Here is a 24,743-nt window from a genome sequence, read left to right on the forward strand (position 1 = left end):
TATTGTAAATAGAATTGATTTCATAATATCAATTTCAAATTGGGGAGAAAAATAGTCATTCATGTGTAGAGCTTGTGTCATATTCTAGCTAAATTTACTTTTTATTTCTAGCATCTTTTGTTCAGATTTCAAAGGCTTTTCTACTTATCTGTGAATAAGGAGTTTTACTTCTTTCTGGTTATGGATATCTTTTATTTCTTTTATTTTTTCACACTAGCTGGAACTTCCAGTCCAATGTTGACTAGAATTGGTGGGAGCATTCTTGCCTTGTTTCTGATCTTAGGGGGAAGCATAATTTCACCATAAATTATAAAGGTAATATAGGCATTTTTAAATGTCCTTTCTTGAGTTGACAATGTTCCTTTCTGTTACATTTTAAAAGTCAAATATGGGTGTTAGATTTTGTCAAATGCTTTTTCTGTGTTTACTAAGATAGTCATATAAGGGGGCTTCAAAAAATTCTTGGAAAGTAGAATTAAAAGGTTACTTTAGGGACAGGTGTTTGGCCTAGTGGTTAAGATGCCAGTTGGGATGCCTGCTGTGTCTAGATCTAGTCCTGATGCATACATATCCTGGGAGGTAGCAGGTTGGTCCCTGCCATCCACATGAGAGACCTGAATTGAGTTCCCACATCCCAACTTTGGTCTGGCAAAGCTCTGGCCCTTGCAAGAATTTGAGAAGTGAGCCAGCAGATGGAGGTGAGTGTGCTCTCTGCTCACATCTTGTCTCTTTATCTCTCAAATAAATAAAATTGAAAAAAAAAACCCATATTTATTTATTTACTTGAGACAGGCAGAAAGAGATCTCTTCCATAAAATAATTGACTCCCTAAATGCCCACAACAGCTAGAGCTGGGCCAGTCTGAAGCCACAAGCCTAGTACTCAATTTGGGTCTCTTACACGGGTGACAGGGGCCCAAGTACTTGAGGCAGACCCTACTGCTTCCCAAGGGTGTGCATTAGCCCAAAGCTGGAAGTTAAGCCAGAACTTGAAACCAGGCACTCCAGAATGGCATGCAGGCATTCCAGAGTCCTCTTAAACACTGCCAAATGCCTGCCTCTAAATTTTTTTAAAGTTTATTTTGGTGGAAAAATTTTTTGAAAATCATGTGTAAGAGAGTCTTTACAAAGTTCATGAAAAATGCATATTGTGAGAAAAACCTGGATTTCATAATTTTTGTGCCACAGTCAACTTATGTTTTAATCCTGTTTTCCATGAACTTTTTGAAGTACTCAATTTGTATTTTCTTCTTAATTCTTTTAATAAGGTGAATGGCATCAATTGATCATCAGTGTTAAATTAACCTCACACTTGTGGATAAACTCCATTAATCATGATATGCTATTTCATATACTGTTGGATGAAGTTTACACAAAGTTTGTTAGGAAATTTTGCATCAATTGAAATAAGGAGTATTTGACTATAGCTTTCTTGTATTTTTATCTATTTTGGTATTAATTCTGGCATCACAAAATGAATTGGGTAGAGCTTTTTCCTCTTCAGTTTTCTGGAAGTTTGTATAGAGTCAGTGTAAATTATCCTAAATGATTCGTAGAATTCACCAGTGAAGCCATCTGAGTCTGAAATTTTCTTTTTGGTAGCATATTTAAATACAAATTTAATTTATGTAATGCTTATAAAACTAAGGCTTTTGTAATATCTTTTTTTTTAAAGATTTATTTATTTACTTGAAAGAGTTAACACAGATAGAGGAGAGGCAGAGAGAGAGAGAGAGAGAGGTCTTCATCTGCTTGTTCACTCCCCAATTGGCTGCAATGGCTGGAACTGTGCCGATCTGAAGGCAGAAGCCAGGAGCCTACTCCAGGTCTCCCATGCAGGGGCAGGGGCCCAAGCACTTGGGCCATCTTCTACTGTTTTCCCAGGCCATAGCAGAGAGCTGGATTGGAAGTGGAGCAGCTGGGACTCAAACTGGCGCCCATATGGGATGCCGGCACTACAGTCAGCGGCTTTACCCGCTGCACCACAGTGCCCCAGTATCTTTGTTTTTGAATGAGCTTTGTCAGCTTGTGTCTTTTAATGGTTATTGAATGTATAGGCATAAAATTATTCATATTTGCTTGTTATCTTCTTTATAGCTGTGGAATCATTAGTGATGTTGTAACTCTCATTCCTATTTTGGTTATTTACGTCTTCTCTTTTTAGCCTACTTATTGTCCCTAGAGATTTATCAGTTTTGCTGTTCTCAAAGAAACAACATTTGGTTTCATTCATTTTTCTCTATTACATTTTTTTCCTTATTCACTGTTCTCTACTTTAATATTTCATACTGCTTATTTTGTGTTTTATTGGCTTTTTTCCTTCTGGTTTTGAAGAAAGAAGATGCGGTTATTGGTTTGAGGCCTTTCTCTTTTTAATGTGGGTGTATAGTGTTATAAATTCTTCCCTAACTTTAGTGTCATCCTACAAGTTTTGGTATGTGGTATTTTTTTTCTGTCAGTTACATATACTTTTTAATTTCTTTTATTTCTTTGACTCCATTGGGTGTTTAGAGGTATGTTGTTTAATTTACAGATATTTGAGTATTTTCTGGATATTTTTATATTATTTATTTCTACTTGATGTCATTGCGGTCATATAGCATACTTTGTGTATCTTGAATAATCTTAAAGTTACTTATACTTTGTGATTCAGAATATGATGAATCTTGGTAAATGTTATAGGCACACTTGTATATTATGTTGTTGGATGGTAGAAGGTTTTGTCAAGATCGATTAGATACGATTGATTGGTAATGGTATTCAGGCTGCTATTTTCTTTCTAATTTTCTCCCTACTTGTTCTATCAAGTTTTTAGACAGAAATCAAAACATTTGGCTTTAATTAAGGTTTTCTAAATTTCTTTTAGAATTTCAGTCATTCCATTTTTGCTTCATGTATTTCAGAACTTCTGTTATTAGATTATATATATACTTTTAAGGATTATTATTATCGCTTGTTGAATTGACTCTTATCATTCTGAGATGACTATCTCTTCATTGTTTTGAAATCTACTTTGATTTTAATATGTTAATTCCAGTTTTTTAATTTAAAAATTAGTATTTGAAATATCCTTTTTCTGGATTTTAACTTTAATATATTTGTGTCGTTATTTTTAATGTGTGTTAATTGTGTCAATATGCAGTTTCCTTACCTTTTAAATTTTTGAAAAAATACTTATTTATTTGAAATGGAGAATTACAGAGCAAGAGGGAGATACAGAGAGGGAGAGGGAGAGATCTTTCATCCACTGGTTCACTCTCCAAATGGCCCTGACTGCCAGGCCCAAGCCAGGAGCCTGGAACTCTGTTCAGAACTTCTGTGTGGGAACAGGGGGCCAAGTACTTGGGGCCATCTTCTGCTGCTTTCCCAAGCACATTAGCAGGAAGCCAGATTGGAAGTAGAACACCAGGACTAGAATTGGTGCTCATATGGAATGTTGGTGTTGCAGGCAGTGGCTTAAACCACTGCCTCGACATCAACCCCTAATTTCCTTACCTTTTATTCAATCTGAAAATTTGTATCTTTTTGGTTGGCATAGATTTTATATAATTCAATTGTTATTTTGATTTTGTTTAAATTTACCATCTTGCTTTTTTTTGGTCTCTCCGTGTTTTGTTCTTTTTTTACCTTCTTTTTAATTATTTTTTCACAATTTCATTTTCATGTTTGCTGTTGTTAGTATTATTTGTAATACTTTTTTGTGTGATTTTAGTTGTTTCTTTAGGGTTTATGGTACCAGTCTTTTAACTTGAGATCATGAAAGTATGATCTTTATGCCAAATTTGATCAGTGGCTTTTCTTTATAACTAAATTTTTATTTTATTTTTTAAAATTTTATTTAAGGTATACAAATGTCATACATTTCTTTTTTTATTGGAAGGTTCCTTTTTTGTTTATTTGTTTTTTTTTTTAACCCAGAAAGCTTTTATTCAAGGTATACAAACTCAAGTATTTCATAAATACAATTTTAGGAACATACTCTATTAGTTACCACAGATCAGTGGAAACATATTGCATTTGTATTTTTGGGACTGGCTTATTTCACTAGCTATAATGGTTTCCAGTTGCATCCATTTTGTTGCAGAAGACAGGATTTCATTTTTTTATCCACTTAGTAGCATTCCATAGTTTATACATGCCATAATTTATTTATCCAGTCATCAGCTGACAGGCATTTGGGTTGATTCCATATCTTAGCTATTGTGAATTGAACTGTAATAAACATGGGGGTGCAGATAACCCTTTCATATGATGATTTCATTTCCTTTGGGTAGATTCCAAGGAGTGGAATGGCTGGGTCATATGATACATCCATACTGTGTTCCACAGTGACTACACCAGTTTACATTCCCTCCAACAGTGGATTAGGGTACTTGTTCCCCTATGTCCTCACCAGCATTTATTGTTTGTTGATTTCTGTATGAGAGCCATTCTAATTGGGGTGATGTTAAACTTCATTCTGGTTTTGTTTTGCATTTCCCTGATGGCTAGTCATCTGGAGCATTTTTTCATATATCTGTTGGTCATTTGAATTTCCTCTCTTGAAAAATGCCTGTCCAAGTCATTTGCCCATTTCTTAACTGGATTGTTTTCTTTGTTGTTGTGTTCCTTGAGCTTTTTATAGATTTTGGATATTAATCCTTTATCAGTTGCATAGTTTGTAAATATTTTCTTTCATCCTATCGGTTGCCTCTTCACGTTGCTGAGTGTTTCTTTTGTAGTGCAGAGACTTCTCAGCTTGCTGTAATCCAATTTGTCAATTTTGACTTTGATTGAGTGTGCTTCTGGGATCTCTTCCAAGAAGTCTTTGCTATGCCAATGTCTTGTAGAATTTCTCCAATGTTTTCTAGTAATTTTTTGGTATCTGGTCATAGATTTAGGTCTTTGATCCATTTTGAGTGGATTTTTGTTTAAGGTGTAAGGTAGTGGTCTTGTTTCATACTTCTGTACATGGAGATCCAGTTTTCCTAGCACCATTTGTTGAAGAGACTGTCCTTGCTCCAGAGGTTGATTTTAGCTCCTTTGTCACAGATAAGTTGGTGGTAGATATATTTATTTCTGGAGTTTATATTCTGTTACATTGGGTCTATGTGTCTGTTATTATATCAGTATCAGGCTGTTTTGATTATAACTACCCCTTAGTAGTATGTCTTGGAATTAGGTATTGTGATACCTCTGGCTTTGTTTTTGCTGTAGAAGATTGCTTTAGCTATTCAGACTCTCTTGTGTTTCCATAATTTTTAGCATTATTTTCTCTAAATTGGTGAATAATGTCATTGGTATTTTGATTGGGATCACATAGAATCTATAAATTGCTTTTGGTAGTATGGATATTTTGATGATATTAAATCTTCCAATCCACAAACCTAAAAGATTTTTCTATTTTTTTGTGCCCTCTTCTATTTCCTTCTTTAATGTTTTATAATTTTCATCCTCAAGATCATTCACATGCTTGGTTAAATTTATTCTGAGGTATTTAATTTTTTTTAGCTATTGTGAATGGGATTGATCTTAGAAGTTCTTTCTCAGCCATGGCATTGTCTGTGTAAACAAAGGTTATTGATTTTTGTGTGTTAATTTTATAAGTAAATCTGTATTAAAACCCAGTCATACCTATTTGCTTAAGTGTTGTCCATGAATGTCTTCTTTTGTGCTTCACTGGAAGCATATTTGCATGCTCATTTGTTGGATGATAAATCTTAAGTATTTATTTTTCTTGCACTCTAGATACTTTTGTTTTCTTATAGTTTTTGACATTTTTCTGGAATGCAGTTAATTTTATTGTAACTACTCTGATCACTTTGAGTCTTTTTTATTATTTTAGTTATTTGAAAGGCAGAATTATAGACAGGCAGAGAGAGAGAGAGAGACAGAGAGAATTGACAACTTCCATCCTTTGGTTCACTCTGCAAATGGCTGCAAAGGGCGGAGCTGGGCCAATCCAAAGCCAGGTTCCAGGAGATTCCTCTGGTCTCCCATGTGGGTGAAGGGACCAAGGACATGAACCATCTTCCACTGCTTTCCCAGGTGCATTAGCAGGGGTCTGGATCAGAAGTGGAGCAGCCAGGATTTGTTTTTTTTTTTTAACTTTTATTTAATGAATATAAATTTCCAAAGTACAGAATATTGATTACAATTGCTTCCCCCCATAACGTCCCTCCAACCCGCAACCCTCCCCTTATCCACTCCCTCTCCCCTTCCATTCACATCAAGATTCATTTTCGATTCTCTTTATATACAGAAGATCAGTTTAGCATACATTAAGTAAAGATTTCAACAGTTTGCTCCCACACAGAAACATAAAGTGAAAAATATTGTTTGAGTACTAGTTATAGCATTAAATCTCAATGTACAGCACACTAAGGACAAAGATCCTACATGAGGAGTAAGTGCACAGTGACTCCTGTTATTGACTTAACAAATTGCCACTCTTGTTTATGGCCTCAGTAATCACCCTAGGCTCTTGTCATGAGCTGCCAAGGCTATGGAAGCCCCCTGAGTTCACTGACTCTGATCATATTTAGACAAGGCCGTGGTCAAAGTGGAAGTTCTCTCGTCTCTTCAGAGAAAGGTACCTCCTTCTTTGATGACCCATTCTTTCCACTGGGATCTCACTCGTGGAGATCTTTCATTTAGTTTTTTTTTTTTCCCCCAGAGTGTCTTGGCAGCCAGGATTTGAACTCATGCCCATATGGGATGCTAGTCCTGCAGGTGGTGGCTTTACCTGCTACAGCACATTGTTGGCCTCCGAGTCTTATTTTTAAAATTTTGTCATATGGGTCCAACGAAGCCTTAATTTAGGGTTAACTTTGCCCAAGTTTTGAAGGGTGACCCCTATTTAATACTTAACATGATTTGAATTATGAGATTTTTCGCTATTACTGACCATTATGAACAGGAATTATCATAGTCTTTTGTGAGCTCAGTGGATTCTTTCTTTTAATCCTTTACGGTTCTTCTTTTCCTGGGTACAAGTAGTTTTCTCAGATCTGTGACTGCAGATTTTTTATAGGAAGATAGACATTGTGAAATTTACCTTATTAGGTGGTAACTATTTTAATATTTTTGTAAATATGAGCTTTGTTCTTAGATGTGGAATAAGGTTGATCTTTTCTGGTCTTACTTTCAAGGTACGCTAGACTAGACCAGAAAAGCATTTAGTTAGTGGTCAGTTTTGCTCTGCTATGAACTAAAACCCTTCTGATTACTCTATTTAATGCCTTGTGTCTTAGCTTTTGTGCTCACACTAGATGTAACAACAGCTATTCCAGTTGTGAGTTCCATGGATTAGTCCCTACTGTCCTTGTTTTTTCTTTTGTGCTTCAGGGCAGTGTCCTCATTCACGTGTGTTAAGCATTTGTCTGCTGAATACTTAAGGCAGTTTATCTCTAGAATTCACTCTGGGTAATTCCCTCTTTTCCAGAACTCTATCCTGTGAATGCTGTTTTCCTTCTTCTCACAGACTCTTGGCTGCCACTTATGAACTCAGGCAGTTTTCCAGCCTTCCCTGTATTACCACTTGGAAATTCTTTCCAGGTAGTAATCTAAGGCAATATTAGGACATACCTCATTTGTTCCTCATTTCCCAATATTCACTGTTGTTTGTTGCCTGATGTCTAAACATTTCATATATTTTGTCCTATGTTTCAGATATTTCAGGCAGAAGAATAAATTCTGTCCTTGTCAACTTCATTTTGTCTTGAAGTGGGAGTATGGGAGTAGCATTTTAATTGGGTGATAGTAGTTCAAAATTTTGCTTCCAGAATTGACTTTATTTAGTGTGGAAGAATTCCTGTTGATCCCCAGAGCTCTGGAAGTTGCTCTGGAAAGGGAACAGTATGCTTTGTGCTGTTAGCCAGTGCTTAAGTGGCTAAGGTCTCTGGCTTATATCTGTCTACGTCCAGTGCAGAACATGCCATGCATGAGCATAATGTATTGTTCATTACAGAACAGAATTAAGTATATGTTAGGATCTGTCTAAGGACCCCCTTGCAAGGAGGGTCTTCAAAGGACCTTGTTAAAAGCTGGTCCCAAGACATAGAGGGACAACAGTATAATCAGGCGTCAGTATTCATGACATCTTGTGTTAGATTTTAGAAGTGTCACAAATATGTTTGAAAAATTATTACTTGTAGTCATTTCTAATTTTCTTTTAAACTCTTCAGACCTCCATTCTCGATGTGGGACTATCTAAACTCATACTAGCACAGAGATGCAGTCAGTAAGTTTTGATTCCTAAGTCTGGAATATTAGGTAAGAGCAAGCATTTTAAATGCATTTCCCAAAAGAAAATAATTCAATATATTCATTGAACAGAAACATTTTAGAAAATGACTCGATATCTCTCTAGGTAGCTGATTAATAAGTAGTGTTTTTTGGTTATAATTCACTTGTATGTGCAAAAATTTGTTAAATAATTCAGAAAACTTTAGTTTTTAGAAAAAAACTTTTTAAAAAAGTACATGTTTGTATGTGTTAAAGAATTTTAAAATGTATGTCATTTATATTTTTAAAAGGTACTTCCCCAAATTTTTCTCTACTAAAATGTATGTACACATGTACACACACAGACACACACAAATACATAAACGTGCAAAACTGTTATTCCATGCTCTACTTTACTAATATCAAGGAAATAGTGGGAGGTTGGATAACTGGTACCCAAACACAATGAGATACAAGTAACAAATTTTAGTGTTCCATAGGCCAGTGGGGTGACTGTAGTTTACAACAATAGATTATAAACTGGAAAGAAGAGCTGATAGGTTCCAAACACAGGAAAAGATAAGGAAATAAAAGGCTCATTGCCTGACTTGATTGGTTTATGCTGTGTCTATGTTAAAATATTACACTGTACCCTATACAGATATACAAGTTTTACATACAAATTTTTTAAAAGAACATATAGTACAATGAGTAGCTGATTATTTTATTTGATTTATTATTTTTTTAAAGATGTATTTATTTATTTGAAAGAGTTACACAGAGAGAAGGAGAGTCAGAGAGAGAGAGAGGTCTTCCATCTGCTGGTTCACTCCCCAATTGGCTGCAAGGGTCGGATCTGTGCTGATCCAAAGCCAGGAGCCAGGAGCTTCTTCCAGGTCTCCCAAGGGGGTACAGGGGCCCAAGGACTTGAGTCGCCTTTTACTGCTTTCCCAGGCCCTAACAGAGAGCTGGATCAGAAGTGAGCAGCGGGGACTCAAAGTGGCGCCCATATGGGATGCCGGCACTGCAGGCAATGGTTTTACCTGCTATATCACAGCGCAGGCCCCTGATTATTTTAACGCTGTCTGTTCTTCCAAGGTGAATTCATTGGCTTAAGCAAAACTTAGAATGAGGCTTTTAAAGGAATTGATTTGTTTGAAATGGACAGTTATTTTACAGTTTATCTAGAAAAACAAACAAATGAGAGATAAAATTTTTTTAAAAAATTCTTCCCTTTCTTTAGTTCCTTCTTAAAACTTTGTAGAGATTCTCTGAAACAGAATAGTATCAATGCAAGATTTGAGACATACTATATAGCCCAAGAATGTCCTGTTATATGACTTACTGTGTACTATTATGATAAAGAAAGAATCACAAAATAGTAGCAAAAAGATTGGTGGTCCATTACATAGTATTTGAGAAATTGCTTAGGTATTTGAAAATGCCATCTCTATCATATAAAAATAAATTTGAATTATGTTATAGAACTCAGTCTAGATCATTTCTTGGCCTTTTGGCTAAGATTAAGTGTAGAATTCAGTGTGGAAAAACAATTACTGTAACCCCAAAAATGCAGCTGAATATTTATTTGATCATTTAATGAAGAAGTTCTCATTAAGCATTAAAGTAATGAGGAAAATCATACAGAAATGATATATGAATTTATCTACATAAAATCAAGAATTACTGAACAGCAAAACCAGCACAAAGTTGGAAAATATTTGCAACTAACATGTTGGAGAACTGATGTTTTTAATATTGAAAGGGCTTGTACCAATAGAGAAAACATAAGTTAATAATGGAATATAGGCAAAAATATTATTGTTAATTCATGAAAAAACAGGCCACTCACTAAACTTTAAAAAATATCCAGCCTAAGAATCAAAATTTAAATTAAAATAAAAATAATGCTGGTTTTGTATATCCAATTTGAAAAGATTTTTAAAAGGATGTATTCAGCACTGTTTTGGATGTGCTAAGACAAATGCTTTCGTAAACTGCTTATGGCAGTGAAAATTATTATAACCATTCTGAAAAGTAATTTTGTTGTATATGTCAGGAATCTTGGACTACTTGTGTTCCTTGACCCAAAATTTCCTGTTTGATTTCTTAAGAATCCATTTTGCAGAAATATAAATATTAATCAAGACATGTTCATATTATAGAGTTTTTTTTTAAATAGTGAAGATCTAGTAATAACCTGAATGTCCAAAAAGGGGAATGTTTAGGTAAATCATAATAAATTGAAATGATTGATACTGTGCATATTAGAAACTGTTTGTAAGTAAAGTTTAAAAATATGGGAGAGTGCTTATTATATAGCATTATGTGGTGACAGAAGAGGCCACTAACTAGTATGTATAATGATTTCAACTATGTTAAAACATACATTCACACAAATATTCATGTTGTACATGCACAAATGATTTGAAGAGAAGGTAACAAAATTTGTAGATGCTTTTCTCAGGGTGCTGGAGTTTTGGATGATTTTCATTATTTTTAAAGCTTAATAGCAATTTTTAGTAACAATTCATTGTTATTGTTAAGCTATTGTTATTTGTATATATGTATGTTTATTTGAGAGGTAGAGAGAGACACAAACACAAAGAAAGATACAAAGAGCCAGACAGAGAGAGAATTCCCATCCACTGGTTCACTCCCCAAATGCCCACAGTGGCTGGGCTGGGCTGAACTCAATCCAGGTATACCACCACAGGTGGCAGGGACTCAGTTACTTGAGCCATCACTACTTCCCCAGTTTTGCATTAGCAGGAAACTGGAATCAGTAACTGGAGCTGGATTTCAAACTCAGGCATTCTGATAAGGGATGTGGGCATCTTAACTGTTTTCTTACCTGCTGGACTAAACAAATGCCTGCCCCTAAAAGGTTATTCTTAGGGAAAAATATCCCTGAGTTCAAATCTTGGATCTCCTTCTTACTAGTTGTGTTTTTTGGGCAGGTTACTTAATCATTCCAAGTTTTTCTCCATGCGTAAGATGTTGATAAACCTACTTCATAAAGTTGTTTGAAGATTGTAACATTGTAGGTCCAGTGCTTCGTACACAGTTAATTGATCCTGGCACATAATTGCTACATAGCAAGTTTATTTTTTTAAGATTTATTTTATTTTATTTATTTTTTTCATGTTTACGAAACTTTTTTTTTTTTTTTTTTTTTTTTTGACAGGCAGAGCGGACAGTGAGAGAGAGAGACAGAGAGAAAGGTCTTCCTTTGCCGTTGGTTCACCCTCCAATGGCCGCCGCGGCCGGTGCGCTGCGGCCGGTGCACCGCGCTGATCCAATGGCAGGAGCCAGGAGCCAGGAGCCAGGTGCTTTTCCTGGTCTCCCATGGGGTGCAGGGCCCAAGCACCTGGGCCATCCTCCACTGCACTCCCTGGCCACAGCAGAGAGCTGGCCTGGAAGAGGGGCAACCGGGACAGAATCTGGCGCCCCGACCGGGACTAGAACCCGGTGTGCTGGCGCCGCTAGGCGGAGGATTAGCCTAGTGAGCCACGGTGCCGGCCCTATTTTATTTTATTTTAAAGACTGAGTTACAGAGAGAGTGTGAGACAAAAAGAGAGATAACTTCCATCCACTGGTTTACTCCCAAAATGATTGCCATGGCTGGGGCTGAGCTAGTCCAAAGCCAAGAGTCAGGAGTTTCTTTTGGGTTGCCCACATGGGAGGCAGGGGCCCAAGTATTTGGGTATTTGGGCCATCCTCTGCTGCTTTCAGAGGCACAGTAGCAGAGAACTGGATCAGAAATGGAACAGCTGGGACTTGAACCGGCACATATATAGATGTTGGCATTGCAGGCGATGGCTTAACTTGCTGTACCACATTGCCAACCCTGTTAGTAAGTTTCTTCTCATCCATCATGACAGTTTCATCAAGACAACTTTATAACAAGATGATAGATTTGCCATAAGCTCTAACCTAGGCAACAGTTTTTTTCTTTTCTTTTTTTTAAAGTTGTATTTATTTTACTTGAAAGAGTTACACAGAGAGAGAAGGAGAGGCAGAGAGAGAGAGAGAGAGAGAGAGAGAGAGAGAAGGAGAGGGAGAGGAAGGGGGAGGGGTAGAGGTCTTCCATCTGATGGTTCACTCCCCAGTTGGCCGCAATGGTCGGCACTGCACTGATCCAATGCCAGGAACCAGGAGCTTCTTCCGGGTCTCCCGTGCCGGTGCAGGGGCCCAAGGGCTTGGGGTATCTTCTGCTGCTTTCCCAGGCCATAGCAGAGTGCTGGATCAGAAGTGAGCAGCCGGATCTTGAACTGGCACCCATATGGGATGCTGGCACTGCAGGCAGTGGCTTTACCCGCCAAGCCACAGCACCGGCCCCTCTTTTTTTTTTTTTTAAGATTTTTATTTATTATTTATTTATTTGAGAGGTAGAGTTACACACTGTGAGAGGGAGAGACAGAGAAAGGTTTTCCATCTGCTGGTTCACTCCCCAAATGGCCACAACGGCTGGAGCTGAGCTGAGCTGAGCTGAGCCAGGAGCTTCTTCTTGGTCTCCCACACAGGTGCAAGGGTCTAAGCACTTGGGCCATCTTCTGCTGCTTTCCCTGGCTGTACCAGAGAGCCAGATGGGAAAAGAAGTAGCCAGGACTCAAACTGGTGCCCATATGGGATGCCGGCACCACAGGCGGAGGCTTTGCATACTACGCCACAGTGCTGGCCCCAACTTTTTAAAAATTTTTTTCAATTTAGAGTTTTGGAAGATTTTTATTTAGTGTTTTAAAAAGGTTATTTATTTGGAAGGTACACACGCATACACACACACAGCCCTTATATCTGCTGGTTCACTCCCCAGATACCTGCAACTGCTTGAACTGGACCAGGCCTAAGCCAGGACCTGAACTCTTGCTGGGTCTGTGATATGGGTAGCAGGGATACAAGTACTTGAGCAATGACCTGTTGCTTCCCAGAGTATGCATTAGCAGAAAGCTGGAAGCAGAAATGGAGCTGGGACTCAAACCCACACACTTCCCTATAGGATGTGGACATCTCAAGTGGGATCTTAACCAGTACATGAAATGTCTGCCCCTATGTAAGGTTTTCTCATGTGTTAGGTTTCAGTAAAGTTTTTGATTATCCTTGCCTGGAAGTTAAATAAGTAAAGTGTACTTCTATTCCTAAGAAAGAGTAAAGTGAAAATTATGTTCTTAGACTTTACCACTATAACATTCAAATTAATGCCCCTAAAAGTTAGTTAATAATCTTTGTTTTTCTGTTAATCATTTGTAAAGTAGATGGGGACTCAAAAGTTATCTTTAACTGCTCATTCTCTGCAATTTTACTAGTGGCCCAAATCTGCCATAATTCTAAATGGGGAGGCTGTTGATAAGATTTTATGAGATTTTATTCAAATTTTGAGCCTTCCTAGTAATCCAGAGTTTGCTTTCATGAAAATAACTCATTTCTAGAAAAATATGTGATTTGGCAAATATGAGACCCTTGATAAACCATAAATATTACATTGAATGGTTGACTAATGTTCATTTTGTGTAAATTAACATTTACTTGTTGATTTGTATAGGCATAAACCTGTAATAATACCTAGGATTGCACACCCAGCATTTTACAATTAACACAACTTCTTTTCCCCACAGAACCTAATTTAATTCTTACAACAACCTTGTTAAGTAGATAGAGCAATTATCATCCTTATTTTACAGATTTAGAAACTGAGGCTCGAGAGCTAAGTGGCATGTGTGATATTACAGTGCTGATTTGGATTTCAAGTCCATTACAGCTGTATACCCCAGCAGAAAAAGATTGAGGAATACTATGCCAGTGTGCTCATTTACTTTATTAATGGAAGAGGCTTATACTTTAAGCTAGAGATGAGTTTAGAATTAATATGTAATAAAAGGGTTACTAATTAAAAACTTGATATTCTATTAGAGGTTTTGGATTAGCAGAGCTGCTAAAAATTATATTCCTGATACTTGAAAGGGTAGAAATAGTGATATGAACATTGTTAAAACAAGATATCCTGTATATTTCAAATACCACAAGGATATCACTGTTAAATCAGAATACTGAAATTAATAATTGGTATTTTGACATCAAGTCATTTAAAAAAGGTAAATCTGGTGCTATTCATTCTGTGTAAGAACTTACACAAACAACATAATATGTTCAGGAAAATTTACATAAAAATGGTCAATACCGAAGAGAAAGATTCCTAAAGAGATTAGTTTCATCTGTCTAAAAATCTTAAATCTGTGGCATTCCTGATAATTATGCCAACTATATGATAATTGAGTATGCTTATTTTCTTATTACTTGTCTATATTTTTCTGTCTACTGGCTTTTAAAGAAACTTTAAAAATCAATATTGGAACAAAAGTCAAATGGAAATTATTATTTTATTCTAGGTTCTGTTTACAGAGGAAGATGTGAAATTCTACCTTGCTGAATTGGCCCTTGCTTTGGATCATCTGCATCGATTAGGGATTGTATATAGAGACCTGAAGCCAGAAAAGTAAAGCTTTATTCTTATGTATCCCTGTTAATTTCTAGAACTATGTTTTGACATACTCCATAATTCTACATTTTATGTAATTATATGAAACTTATTTGTAAAAAGTAATCTTCATAAAGAAGGCATTTATTTATTTTAAACTAATATTTTAAAATTATTTAATATATAAAAAGAAATGCTAATTTTACATTTGTGATTTTATGTAAATATTTTATATTAGATATTTCATCTTGTTGAATATGAATTTTATTTACAGCATTTTGCTTGATGAAATAGGACATATCAAGTTAACAGGTATGCACATTTTCTTATACACTAATATTTTATACTTTTTATTTTAATGTGTATTTGTCTAAGTGTATTTTCTTTTATCCTCTTTCTTGATTTGCTTTGAATTTTATTCATTCTTTCATGAACTACTGTTTAAGAATTAGTTTTCAATATGTTCTAATTAAAATATTAAAATTATATAATGGAAGCAGTATGCTAATTAAGAAATGACTTGATTTTCTATGTAAAAATATTTCATTTTAGTTTCAGTGTAGACTGACTTATTGTAAATAGTTATCACATTTGAAATATAGTAGGGGCCGGCATTCTGGCATTGTGGGTAAAGCTGCCGCCTGTAGTGCTGGCATCCTATATAGGTGCTGGTTCGAATCCCTGCTGCACCACTTCCAAAAAGTCTCTCTGCTATGGCCTGGGAAAGCAGTAGAAGATGTCCCAAGTCCTTGGGCCCCTGTACCCGCTTGAGAGACCCAGAAGAAGCTCCTGGCACCTGGCTTCGGATTGGCACAGCACCAGCTGTTGGCGGCCAATTGAGGAGTGATCCAGTGGATGGAAGACCTCTTTTCTCTTCTCTACCTTTCCTCTCTCTGTGTAACTCTGACGTTCAAGTAAATAAATAAAATCTTAAAAAAAAAAGAAATATAGTGATACTCTTCCACCCCCTTCAGTAGCTTTTGGCAACCACCTGTCTGTTCTATAGCTCTATAATTTAATTATTTTGAAAGCGTTATATAAGCCAGTGTTATACAACCATACAGTAGTCACACTCTTGAATATATATCCTGGAGAAATAAAAGCTTAATATCACATGAAATTACATACATGAATGTTTATAGCAACTCTGTTGTAATAGTCCAGGACTGGAAATGACCCAAATGTCTTTGAAAAGGTGAGTGAATAAATAAACTATAAGACATCCATAAAATGGAACACTATTCAGCAATAAAAAAGAAAGAATGTTCTACTCATGTAACAACTTGGATGGATCCCAGGAGCATTATACTTAGGCACCATCAAAAGGTTACATGTGTTTTCAATAGGCAGTAAATTCTGTATTTATCAGAATGTTAGAACAGAAATAATATGAAGACGTGATCTTTACAGATAATTTTGAACTGGTACAGTTTAAAGATAAGTTGTTCTGAATTCCTGAAAGTATACTACATTATTATGAACATAAAGTAAAATTTAAAGATAAATTACCTTGCAAGCCAAAGTAAATGTGACAAATAAAATTTAATGAATCTTCCTGATTCGTAGTCTGATTCTCTATCAGTTAAAATTTAATTAAAAAGCTAATTAGCATTTAATTCCTTCTTTTGTTTTTTTTTCTTTTTTAAAAGAAATTATTTATTTATTTTGAAAGGTAGAGTTATATATAGAGAGAGGGAGAGACAGAGATATCTTCCATCCTCTGGTTCACTCCCCAAATGGCCAAGGTAGCCAGGAGCTCCTCAAATGGTCAGGTATCCAGGAGCTTCTTCCAGGTCTCCCACGTCAGTGAAGAGGCCCAATTACTTGAGCCATCCTCTGCTGCTTTCCCAGGCACATTAGCAGAGGGCTGGATCAGAAGTGGAGCAGCCTGGACTTGAACTGGTGTTCATATGGGATGCCGACACTGAAGGTGGTGGTTTTACCCACCATGCCACAGCATCAGCCCCTCATTTTTTTCTTAATAAATTATATTTATATTATCAGAGGTGAGAAAGGTGAGAAAAGAATAGAATAAATTCCACTTAAATGTCTACTACAATAGGGATATTTGGGCAAATAATGATGCCTAAGATATTTTATATGTAGGCTTTTAATTTGAATTCTATTTTTTGATAATTTTTAGAGTCTTAAACTGGCTGAACAGAGAATAATAGGATTAGTATTAATTTATAAACAAAGGATACAAGATGTTTAATGGGAAGAAAGTGTGTTTCATAATTTGTAAAACAATTCAATTACAATGACACTGACATTTCTTCTAAATAATATATACAATAATAAGTATTATCCAGTTTATGGTTTTATGATTATAACCTAAATTCAGTGTTTTGTGATGAGTAGGATACTTCATAGTATTCCAGTGAGGTATGTTAAGTGTAAACATTGACAGCAGGTTTTTTAAAGGCTATTTTCCTTTTCATACGTTTAATTTCTTTTCTTTGTATGTTCCTTTTTTATTTATCTTTTTCTTGTCTTTCCTCTGTGTGTCTTTCTCCCTTCTTATCCTTCTCTTCCCATTGCCTTCCGTCTTTCCTTTTTGAACACTATAGTCAAAAGAAACATACTGATTGTTATTTGACATTGATACTAGTGGGGTGTTTGTGGGCTGTGGTGAAGTAGAAATGTCTCATCCAGGCTGGGTCTTCACCCACAATCTAAGTTTCCACAGAGTAATCTTAGGATATCTGCCAAACATTTTTTTAACTTGTTGACTTTAAAATTTTGGCAGATTTAAGTAGTGGACCTAATGTTTAGCAGTCTACTCTGTAGTGGCAATAGACCATAGAAAAGTTAACTGTGTTTTCTTATTGGCCTCATACTAGGATGGTTATAAAGCAGAAGATTAATAGAATGAGAGAAATATTCCCAAATATCTGTATACTTGTTAATACATTATTTATATTTTCATTGTAACTGAATTTTTTCCTGAAATCTTCCCTTTCTCCCATGGTCTGTATAAAAACTAACTATATGACATGACTTGCCTATTTAGAAAATCATGCTTAATCATAATATCCCACTAAAAATGATAATAATTGAAACATAGAATTGATTTGAATTGTTACTGCTATATTTTCTGAGGGATACAATTCAGGGATCATTTCCATAAAGGAAGAAAAAATGTACAGCATCAGAAATTCAAAATCATATGTACTTGAAATGAATATTTTCTGACAAAAATGTATATCTGAGAAAATAATTTTAAATGGTTTTCATAATTACTTGCAAATAAATCTGAATTTACGTACAGTAAATACCCACTAAATTATCGTGTTCTGAATTTGCTTTTTTATATAATAAAGTTACCTTATAAAGGAGTCATGTAAGGTTACAAGGATGTGGAATACTGCCCCACACTCCCCAAAATACTTTCTTGATATAGATGATTTCTATGTTTTATTTTCAAATTGGTGGTTTGGAAACATATATCTGGGTAACATATATCTTACTTGATCATGTAGCTATTTTTATAATTGTAAAATTTTTGTCAATTGCTGAGAAAATTCTAGTATTACATATCAGTTTTGTCACAAACACAGCATAACAGAAAGTATATGGATTGTTATAACTTTCTGAAACATAAAAGAAGGATAAAAAATGCTCCTCGTTCCCCACTTCTCTCTGAAATGGCCAACGAAGCCAGTGTTCTCTATAAAATGGGTAGTATAAGAACCATGAGATCATTTGGACTGGCCCTGGCAGTGCAACCACAGGTGGGACTCAAAATTCAGTAGATGTATAGCAGCCTAACTTTTAAAAGTTGATCATTTTGCATGGCCCAAATTTCCAAATGGCCCTTGGCAGAAAAAAGGTTCCCTGTCCCTGCTTAAAGGTATGTTATATTTGCCTGAACTAAATTTGAATCTTAGCTTGCACTACATTTAATTTTCCAAATGGAATTTTCAAAGTTTAAAAGTCCTGAAATATAGAGAAACAACATAACAGTTTGTTAAAAATATTTTAGAAACTATACTTAAAATTATAATGCATGAAGTTATTGTACAAGGATAAGTGTATTTTTAAATGAGAATATTTGAGCATGGTTAGAAGTCCGTTTGCAGAAACCTTAATATTGTTAATACTGGAATTTTATTGAAAAAGAGCAACATAGGTCTGATAGCTGTTAAGTGTTTTTTTTTTTTTTTCATTTTTAAAATTAGAGTGTAATTTCCTACAGTTAAACTCATCCTTCTGATCTTTGTGAGATGGAAGGAGCTGTTCTGTATCTTGAATGCATCAGTGTTAACGTCCTGGCTGTTATTGTATCATAGTTACACAAGATGTTTCACTAGGGGAAACTGAGTAAAGGGCATATAGGATTTCTCTGGTATTTTATGTAGCTACATATATATCTGCAGTTATCTCAAAATACAAAGTTTACTTTAAAAATCACTTCCTTAGGTAGTTCTATAAGTTTTGATAGATGTAAAAGGTCTTTTAACCACCAAAATAAAAACATAAAACAGTTCTATAAGCACCAGATTCCCTTGTTGTAAGTCACTCCTCCCTTATTTCAAACCAACTACCAACTTGTTCTCTGTCCCTATAGTTTTTCCCTTTCCACAATATAATATAAACATAGGCACGCAATATGCCTTTTGAGTTTGGCTACATTTACTTAGCATAGTGCATTTGAGACTCATCCACATTTTTGCATATATCGGTGGTCTAAATTGCTGAGTAGTGTTTGCATTTTATGGTTACTACCATGGTTTGTTTATTCATTCCCTCATAAGGGTTATTTGGGTTATTTCTTTATATTGGCAAAGACAAGTAAAACCACTCTATGAAGGTTTTTTTTTTATTTAGTAAATATAAATTTCCAAAGTACAGTTTATGGATTACAATGGCTCCCCCCGCCCATAATTTCCCTCCCACTCACACCCCTCCCATCTCCCATTCCCTCTCCCATTCCATTCACATCAAGATTCATTTTCAATTATCTTTATGTACAGAAGATTGATTTAGTATATATTAAGTAAAGATTTCATCAGTTTGCACCCACACAGAAACACAAAGTGTAAAATACTGTTTCAGTACTAGTTATAGCAATTACTTCGCATTGGAAAACACACTAAGGACAGATCCCACATGAGAAGTAAGTACACAGGGACTCCTGTTGTTGACTTAACAATTTGACACTCTTGTTTATGGCATCAGTAATCTCCCCAGGCTCTAGTCATGAGTTGCCAAGGCTATGGAAGCTTTTGAGTTTGCCGACTTCAATCTTATTCCGACAGGGTCATAGTCAAAGTGGAAGTTCTCTCCTCCCTTCAGAGAAAGGTACCTCCTTCTTTGATGGCCCCATTCTTTCCACTGGGATCTCACTCGCAGAGATCTTTCATTTAGGTCCTTTTTTTTCCCCCAGAGTGTCTGAAGGTTCTTTTTTTTAATGTGAATATAAATTTTTATTTCATTTGAGTATATTTCTAAGAAGTGAGATGACTTGGTCATATAGTAAGTGTTCATTTAATTTATTGAGAAACTTCCAGACTCTTTGCCAAAGCGGTTACACTGTTTTACATACCCATCAACAATGTGCAAGAGCTCCTATTGTTCTCAATCCTTATCAATACTTGGTATTGTTAGTATTTTTATATTTCCCTATTCTAGTGGGGATGAAGCTGTATCTCATAATAGTTTAAATTTGTGTTTCCATCATAATTAATGGCACTGAGCATCCTTCCATGTATTTATTTATTTGGAGAAGTGTCCATTAACATCTTTTGCCCATTTTAGAAATTGAATTGTTTATTTTCTTTGAATTTTGAATTTTTGATAGACTGACTACAAGTCCTTTATATTTGCAAATATTTTCTCCAAGTCTATAGTTTCTTTTTCATTTTCTTAATTGATGAACAGTTTTTAACTTTGATTAAATCCTGTGTATCAACTTTTTTTCTTTCATAGATTATCCTTTTGTTGTTGTATCTAAGCAGCTTATGTCTAATCCAGGATCACAAATATTTCTCCTATGTTTTCTTTTGGAAAATTTTAGTTTTGTGTGTTGTGTTTAGATCCATGATCTGTTTTGAGTTAATGTTTGTTTATGGTTTGTGGATGGATTTTCCTGTATTGATGTCTGACTTGTTCTGGCACCAGTTGTTGATAAGTTGCCCCTTATCCATGGAATTGTGTTTGCACTTTTGTCAGAAATCAAATGGTAATATAAAGCCAGTTCTTTTATACTACAACATATATTATCTTAAAGTACTATACTATGAAAAGTTGCCTAGTAAAAATACAGGACTTAGGGGAAAATCAGGTTTAATGTAGCACTAAAAATATTTGGTCAGTGACACACTAAAAAAAGAAAGTAAGCACTGTTTAACATCTTCTAAGTGATTGATACATAAGAAATATAATAATTATGGTAAAATTACTTTATGGAAATAAATATCAGAAAGTTTATATTTTGTCAATTATAATGGGGTGGTAGAAGGTAGACTATCTGCAATTGGAAGGAAATTTGTAACACTGGAGGTAGACAAGAGTGGCTTTATGGTAGATGTTTGAGGTGTGCACCTTTGTGCATTTTATGTATTTCCACTTGACTAAACTCAACTAGGTGTAGTTTTTTTATGTTCATCTAGTGTTTCTTGCAGACAAAATCACACATAAACCAATGCAGAATTTGAGTTATACTCAAATTGTTTCCTGATATATCAAATGCATTGCAACAAATTATAGTTCAAAACAGAGGTTGTAGTCTATTAGGTAAGTATGTTATTAGACACCCTTCTGTTCCATTGATATGTATGTCTAGTCTTTCTCCATTGCCTATCTTGATTAACTTTATTATAAATCTTGAAGTTAGATAGTATAGACCCTTTTTTGTCTCCTTTTTTCAAAATTATTTTGGCTATTTCCTTTGCCTTTTTAGATATATTTTATTTTTTTAGCTTTTTGTTCTTTTTTATCTAATAAATGTGAATTTACAAAGTGCAACTTTTGTATTGTTGTGGCTTCCCCCCCCCCAACCTCCCTGCCTCCCGCGGCCCTCCCCTCTTCCATTCTCTCTCCCATCCCGCCCTTCATCGAGTTTCATTTTCAATTACCTTCATATACTGAAGATCAACACAGTATATACTAAGCAAGGATTTCAACAGGCTGCCCTCACACAACCGCACAAGGTATAGGGTATTGTTCGACTAGGAGTGTTGTTTTTAAGTTTCATAGTAAAACACGTTAAGGACAGAGATCCTAGGTGGGGAGCATGTACCCAGTGACTCCCGTTGTTGTTTTAACAATTGGCACTCTTATGCATGACGTCAGCAATCATCCGAGGCTCTTGCCATGAGCTGTCTAGGCTATGGAAGCCCCTTGAGTTCACCAACTCTGAACTTGTTTAGTCAAGGCCGTATCACAGTGGAGGTTCCTTCCTCCCTTTGGAGAAAGGCGCCTCCCTCCTTGATGGCCTGTTCCTTCTGCTGGGGTCTTGTTTACGAGGATCTTTCATTTAGATTGTTTTTGCCACCGTGTCGTGGCTTTCCATTTCTGTGAGACTCTCATGGGCCTTTTAGCCAGATCCAAATGCCCCAAGGGTTGATTCTGAGGCCGGAGTGCTGTTTTGGGCATTTGCCATTCTATGAGTCTGCTGTATGTCCTGCCTACCCCGCAGGATCATTCTTTCCCTTTTAATTCAATCCTTCATTATTTGCCTACACTGGTCTTGTTTAGAGTCAGCTTATTAATTTCACCAAAAGAGGTCTTGCTGGAATTTTTGTTGAAGTTATTTTTTTTTTACTCTCCATATAAATTTTAGGAGAGTTGATGTCTTAACATTGAATCTTCCAATCCACAGACATAGTCTTGCTCTCTACATAGGTCTACTTCTGTTTCCTTCTTCAGTGTTTCCAGTTTTTAGCATAAAAGTATTTCATTTATTTTAGATATTTCTACATATGTATTGTGTGATCTTTCTGAAGGTGTTATAAATGAAGTTTTTTATATTTCAACTTCCAGCTGTTCCTTAGTAGTACATAAAAGACTGATATATTTATTTATTTATTTGCTAAAGATTTATTTATTTATTTGAAAGTGTTACAGAGAGGTAGAGGCAGAGGCAAAGAGAGAGGTCTTCCATCTGCTGGTTTACTCCCCAAATGGTTGCAACAGCCATGGCTAGGCCAGACCAAAGCCAGGAGCCAGGAACTTCATCCTGGTCTCCCACGTGGGTATAGAGGCCCAAACACTTGGGCCATCTTCACTGCTTTCCCAGGTGTATTAGAAGGGAGTTGGTCAGAAATAGAGCTGCCGGAACTTGAACTGGTGCCCATTTGGGATGCCAGTGCTGCAGGCTACACCACATTTGTATACTTGCTATACCACAGTGCTGGCCCTAAGATTGATTTTTATATATTTCTATCTTTAGCTATTTGAGATCTTTAAAGAAAAAGCAGACTCACCAAAGCCAAAGCAAAATTTACTATTTTATTTTAAAATGTAAAAGTTACTCCGTTTTGTCTTACTTTAAATTTTAAAATTCAGAATATGCATCTTTAATTTACTTGCTGTTTTGTCTTACTCTAAATTTTAAAATTTAGAACAATATGCATCTTTAATTTAGTTCCTATTCCCTTAGAACTGTTGCATAATATTCTGTTACCATTCTGAAAGCATGAATTTTGAGGATGAGATTTAACTGAATAGTTTTTCAATGCTTATAGAATATCATATCGTTATGAAATGCAGGCCCTTGTCTTTTATTGGTGTTACAGGAACTTTCTTAGGCTATCCATAAGTCATTTTAATGTTTAATGCATTATTTTGTCTGTTTTGGTGTTTTCTATTTTCTGAAGTTTTTCAGATTTTTTTTTTTTTTTTTTGCAAAACCATTACAGATTTTGGACTCAGCAAAGAGTCAGTAGATCAAGAAAAGAAGGCTTACTCATTTTGTGGTACAGTAGAGTATATGGCTCCTGAAGTAGTAAATAGGAGAGGCCATTCCCAGAGTGCTGATTGGTGGTCATATGGTGTACTTATGGTAAGCAGCATTGTAGCAATACGTGCTTAATATTATTTAGAATTTTATTTTAATTAATTTTGGGGATATGTCAGATAGAAGGATTTCTGATAATTCATGATTAAAATTGAAAAATTAAGGTTTTGGTGTTCAAATTTTATTCAAAGTTGTTAGTAAAAGGGTAAATGATAGAAGTTCTATAAAAAGAACTATTCATATAAGAAATAAGTCTGCCAGAATCTAGATTTCAGAATACTGTTTGGTAGTTATATGATATTGTAGGTGTCTCAGAATTTAGCACCTAAGCATATACTGTCTTATTGACAAATTGTTTCAAGCATGTCCTAGAAAGATTGTAAACCTCTTGAGGAAAGGGATCATGTCTTCTACTGTATTTTTAATCTCAACAGTACCTAGCATAGTGAACAGTTAGTAGATTCTTAATAAGTATAGACTAATTTGGTGTGAGATTAAGCATAGAATTTTCTGTATTAAGTAGGATGATAGATGAAAAATACTGAATCCGATATAATTTGTTTATCAAGTCTTATAATCCATTTTGCCCATTTGTTACTGAATGACACATTGTATGACACATAAGTGCTTATTATAAACCAGGCATTTGGGGAAGGTGCTTGTGTGAGGACCATTTCAAATACAGGATTTGGCATTTTCTGTGACCCAAGAAGGTATACAATCTGGTTGGGAAAACAATTGGAATTGCTAAAAACAAAACAAAACAAAAAACTGACTAGAGGTACCATTAGAAGTAAAGGGGAGACTAGATAAGTTGATGTAGGAAAAATGGAGGAGGTAGAATTTAAAGTAAGGCATGAAAGATAGATAAAATTTAAATAGTTGTATGACAAGAAGGAGAGTATTGCAGTCATATTAACAAAGGCTTGGAGAACCAGTTTAACCAGAGTAGTGGAGAGAGAAAGAGAATGTGGAGGAAGTGAAGCTGTAAAACTATGAGTTTATGCTTGTGATTTTTTTTTGGTAGTAGTATATTATAGATTCTTAAATACAATGGTACTTAGAGAAAAATTGTATTTTGGGAAGATTAGCATTGATAGCA

At 35.4% G+C, this 24,743-nt stretch overlaps 1 protein-coding gene across 3 annotated transcripts in view; it reads left to right on the top strand.

Annotated features, from left to right (window-relative positions):
• The window catches only part of RPS6KA6 (ribosomal protein S6 kinase A6), a 144,974-nt gene that overhangs the window by 56,782 nt on the left and 63,449 nt on the right, over nucleotides 1–24,743 (top strand). For all 3 annotated transcript variants that reach the window (XM_070066736.1, XM_070066734.1, XM_070066735.1), the window contains 3 exons: nucleotides 14,591–14,697; nucleotides 14,954–14,991; nucleotides 23,544–23,686. In XM_070066736.1, the coding sequence (XP_069922837.1) occupies nucleotides 14,591–14,697; nucleotides 14,954–14,991; nucleotides 23,544–23,686 (288 nt within the window). The remainder of the gene's footprint in view (nucleotides 1–14,590; nucleotides 14,698–14,953; nucleotides 14,992–23,543; nucleotides 23,687–24,743) is intronic.

This window comes from Oryctolagus cuniculus, chromosome X (assembly GCF_964237555.1).
Source record: "Oryctolagus cuniculus chromosome X, mOryCun1.1, whole genome shotgun sequence".
NCBI classification, from domain to species: domain Eukaryota; kingdom Metazoa; phylum Chordata; class Mammalia; order Lagomorpha; family Leporidae; genus Oryctolagus; species Oryctolagus cuniculus.